At 39.9% G+C, this 4,984-nt stretch overlaps 1 protein-coding gene across 1 annotated transcript; it reads right to left on the bottom strand.

The window, feature by feature from the left end:
- Positions 1-1,211: 1,211 nt before the first annotated feature.
- On the bottom strand, positions 1,212-2,299 carry EsH8_XIII_000044 (uncharacterized protein; the record flags this gene model as incomplete). The annotated part of the gene is made up of 6 exons (XM_083273755.1): positions 1,212-1,298; positions 1,356-1,414; positions 1,553-1,588; positions 1,640-1,702; positions 1,754-2,066; positions 2,270-2,299. 6 exons carry the CDS (start codon positions 2,297-2,299, stop codon positions 1,212-1,214), a joined length of 588 nt encoding a protein of 195 aa, XP_083120518.1.
- Positions 2,300-4,984: the final 2,685 nt, after the last annotated feature.

Below are 4,984 nucleotides of genomic sequence, written 5' to 3'. Positions count from 1 at the left end.
CTTGTATACAACGCTTATATCAAGCGAGTTGCTAAGCGCTTTAGGCTTACAGAAGGAATATTTCTAGTAACCCCTCTACTAACGGTAGAATTCAAGAAGTACACTAGGCAAGCAATAAGGGAAGAAGTAAAGAGCTACTAAGAAAAGGTAGGCTTTATGCTTTATACGGCAATAATAGTGCGTCTGGATGTAGTATTTACTATAGCACTTCTCTTACAGTTTCTTATAAACCCAAGCCTATTGCATATACAAGTAGTAAACCAGATAATAAGATACCTATATACAACTTAATACCTAGCGCTTGCATACAGTACTAACCCAAGCGCTTAGGCCCTCCTGATCGCTAGCGACGCAAGCTTTATAGACAACAAAGAGACACATCGCTTGTTATAAGGGTATATAATTACGCTCTTTAGAGGGGTAATACAATAGAAAGCAGCCCAGCAGAATACAGTTACTACATTAACAACTAAGGCAGAACTCCTAAGTCTTAAGTAGACCACTAAGGAGACAATAGTACTTAAGCGCCTTTTTCGTAATATTGCCCTTAAATTAAGAGACGTATAGAAAGTCTACTGCAATAATATACAGACTATACGCCTTGTGGTGGGAAAAGGAGAGAGAATAGCTACCTGCTTACAATATATCGATATTTAGAACATGTAGCTTTACAAGCAGCATGCTGTAGGCAGCTTTTAAGTAGTCTATATGCCTACTAATAAGATGCCTGCAGACAGGCTAACTAAGAACCTGTCTCAAGCAAAGTTTAAGCATTTCTGCTTTCTACTAAACCTCTATAATGCGTAGTTACTAGTGGAATAAGATAAATAAGTATAAGAAAAGACGATTCTCTTAGGCTACACCTAGCAGCTGCTATAGCCGGGCAGCATAAAAACTAAACTTTTCCTACCTAAAGGCCTAAAGAACTCTAGAATCCGGCCCTACAGGGCGAAAAGAATACAAGAACAGGCCTTACAGCCACACTACTTCATGTAGTAATCTAGATATCAACCTAGGGGAGCCATAAGGGTATCTCCAACTAGAGGCTTGACAGCCTCAAGCAGATAAGCCTTTTTCTGCTTGAAGTCAGGAGCAGCAGTAGGGGTAGAGCCGTAAGCTCTGCCACTAGACGAGCTGCTCCCGACTGCACCCTAAGGTGCAGCGGGGGTGGGGGCGACAGCAGCTTTACCCTTACCCTAGGTGAGGTCGGCCTAAGTTAGAACCTTAGCGGCGACAAGCCTCTCAACCTCCTTAGCCTTCTTGAGAACGCTACGCACTGTAGTATAGGTATTAGCTAGCTGCTAAAAATCAGTTAGCAGAATACGTAAACAGGAACAGATACATACAAGACTTACAGTTTTACTAGCGCCCGCCTTAATGGCGGCGTGCAAGTCGGCTGCAAAAGGCTGCACAACTAAGGGAACAGGAATACAGTACTCTAAAGAGCAACTGCAGAAGCACTACAGGCAGCAGGTACTAGTGCCCTTAAGGTATACGCTAGAGTTGTTTCCATATAAAGCAGCACGGAGGTACAGAAGATACTAGAGCTTACGCTCCTTCTCAGGCTTACCCTCAGACTTCTTAAGAGCTATACGTATAAGTCAGACGGATTCTAATAAGCGTATTTAAAGGAACTTACTCTTACAGGGAGAGTCCGACTTCACAGGCTTAGAGCCTGACTTCTTAAGAGTAACCTTCTGCTCTATTACACACACGTTAGCTATATCCCTATATATACCAGTACACTATATACTCTTAGCAGGAGGCTGTTCAGGCTTAACGCTTGCAGCTAAGCTAGGCACTAGGCTGGCGGTAATCTCCCTTTGAGAGGAGCTACCAGCCAGGACTAGGCCGGCAGCGGCGAGCGCAAGGGGCGCGTTGGAATTGAGATCTCCCTCTAGAGAGGGGAACAAAGGGCGGTTGGCGCTGGTGGCACTAGCGGCGCCGACTGCAACAGCAGCCTGGGCGGCAGCTGTAGCAGCAACGCACGTAGAAACACAACGGCAGGCGGCCTTAATGGCGGTAATAGAATTAACGTAGTAAGCGTCCTTAAGGTTGGCGGCAGCCTAGGTAGTAGTAGCAGCAAGTGCAGCCTTGCAGGCCTCACGAGCCTTATAGGCATGCATACAAGTGTCTAATTCATATAGATCAGTACATAAGAAACGTAATAAAATAAGTAAATAACTTACTAGGAGAGTTGTCGTCTATATTTATTTAAATTTAACTCTAATAAGCAGGTTAGTAATAGTTAAATAAGTACGGAACGTACAGGAGAAATTAATTCTAATAGGTGCAACATACAACGGATGATTAAAGGGTTGATAAAGAAGAGGAAAATCAACAAACTAACGTCAACCTAGAGGCCTTTTCTACCTAGGTAACAAATATACGTAATTAGTAAATAATTCTATAGGCGCTAACTACTTACAGTAATAATAAGGCTAGACAACTTTAGATAAAATCTAGTAGACTAAAATACGCAATTAAGAAAGAAGGAGCTAATAGCAGTAATTTTAACAACATTTATTAGATGATTCTCCTTTGTTAATTACTAAATTAGGTATAACGGAGTATATATCTTATTAACAAATTAGCTATTACTAAAGGCTTGTAGGAGCAATTGTTTAAGGCGAACAATTGGGGGGTGTGTTACGATAGCCTCATTCTGCCAAGCCTTTTCTTTGGCTGCAGCACTTGGCAGCGTATATGTCCCGTGCCTCTGCACGTGACTAGCTTACAGGATCTCTACTTATACGAGCTCTTTGTCGTCCTTTTACTTATAGAGAATACAAGACACTTTTCCCTATAAATCTCTTATGCCCGCTGTGAGCTCTCTCGTCACAAAGTATAGTTTAAAGATAGGGCCTTCCGAATTAATATAGAAGGAAGGAAGCTATCTCTATAACTATATAAATAACGAGTTTCTTATGCTAATTTAACTATAGAAGTGCTAAACATTATTATCGCCTTTAAGTTTATAAACAAGTTAAAGAGACTTCTAGATGACGTATTAAGCTTTAACAAGGCAATTAAAGAGGTAGCTAAGGTGCTTATTACTCTATTAGTTCTTAAGATTAATAATTTATAATAGTTAATATATATAAGGCATACCGGTATAGATATAAGTATTAAATTACTACCCTATATAGTTAAGACCGCGTTAACGCCGGCTGTTAGTAAGTCTCTTTACTTTCTCCCTTTTTACTACTAAGTTTCTACTTACGTAACTAAAATAGTACGCCTTAACCTGATAATCGCTAAGGAAGTTGTTAAGGCTCTCCACCTAGAGCTTCTCTAGTTAAACAGCAGCTAGATAGAGGTTAAGATTACAGAAAGAATTATATACGTTATTACTATAGCCTTAGGTTGTATCTTTATTAGTTTTAAACTTTACTATAATAAAGAATACCTTAATATGTTAATCAACTATACTATTAATGTTATAAACGCTATATATACTGTTATAAATATCTTACTGTAGCTACGCCCCTTCTAAGCAGTAAGGATATAAGAGGTGAAAAGAGTAAACTAGCGTTTTATTAAAGCGGATGCTTTCTTAAAACTAGTTGTTACAGCAAGGCGAGAGGTAGTAAAAAACCCTAACTACTAGAAGCCTAATAATATATTAGAGTAGATAATAGAGGCGTATACTAAATATAGATAGAAAGATAATAATAAGGAGCTTACTTAGTATCAACTTGCTATTAGCTTTACTACTATTTATACTACTACTACTACTACTATAATTAATATATAAGTATTAAAAATAAATATCTCTATTAAATATTATATAAGACTAACCTAAACTTTAAGGCTCTATATACTAGCTGTAATACCTAAACTCGTCTCTATACTATATAAAGATATTTAATCAGCTTTAGCAGCTAGTAATAGTGTTTTTACTAGTAGTATAATATAGAATATAAAGAAGCTAGATAGCTTCCTTAAAGAAACTATAAGATATTACGATCTTATACCTAGTAATCTATCTCCTTATTTCCTTTTATCTTATAGTAACTAATATATTTTATAGCAGTATTCTATTAAAAATTTCTTAAGACCTTCACCTTTTCTAACAGCTAGATTATCCCTAAAGGATCTATAATCGAACTACCTGCTATTGGCATCTATAGCGACGACAAGGTATTTCCTAACTTAGGTAAGTTTGACGCCTTACGGTTCTATAAGCTCCAACAAGAGAAAGCCAAGCAGGAGATAGGTAGCAAGCAGGAGATGGGTTCCAAGCAAGCTGAGGTTGTCGCCAACGCCTAATTCGTCAGCGTCAGGCAGTCTAGCCTGATTTTCGGCTATAGCCGTTATACATGCCGAGGCCGCTTCTTCGTTGTTAACGAGATTAAGATGATCATGGCAACGACCTTAGCCAACTATAACATCAAGAATATAGGGGACAGTAAGGAACGGTATAAGAACTTGGAGTTTAGGGCGTTAGTAAGTTTTATCGTTGAATATGAATCATGAATCTTAAAGATATGGCTTGCTGACTCCAGCTTCTAGGCTGTTCCCGACCCCGAAAGGATGATCTTAATGAAGAGGCTGTAGAAAGAAAAGTTATCTGGTTGTGCGGTGAGTTATCCAAGATACGCTTCCCACACACAATCAGGCGGTTGGAAATGTCGAAGAAGAGATCGCGCACTGGTAGCGGTGTTGTTGGTCCTACGGAGATGGCATGGGCAGAAGCGAAAAAAACAATGAATCTACGTATCTTACGAACAGCCGTATCTCTACGGTCACTGGGTTGGAAATACAGAGGCACAGCCCGTCCACTTCCCATCCGCTTGTTGTCCGACCATTGTACAGGGAAGCCTCATTGAATGCGTCAGACACTGGACGATGCAGAGAGGACAAATTCGACAAGATCAAGTTGTTCCCGAACCATGCCCCCCTACATATCTCGACTTTGCTACCGCCATTGTCCACACAACCTCTTGCCTCGTGTGACGGCCCATTAGCAGACGGTGCCGCC

This window comes from Colletotrichum jinshuiense, chromosome 13, assembly GCF_051148585.1.
Source record: "Colletotrichum jinshuiense chromosome 13, complete sequence".
In the NCBI taxonomy this organism is placed as follows: domain Eukaryota; kingdom Fungi; phylum Ascomycota; class Sordariomycetes; order Glomerellales; family Glomerellaceae; genus Colletotrichum; species Colletotrichum jinshuiense.
Note: the sequence above shows the minus strand (reverse complement) of the source record. Positions and strands in the feature narration are given on the sequence as shown.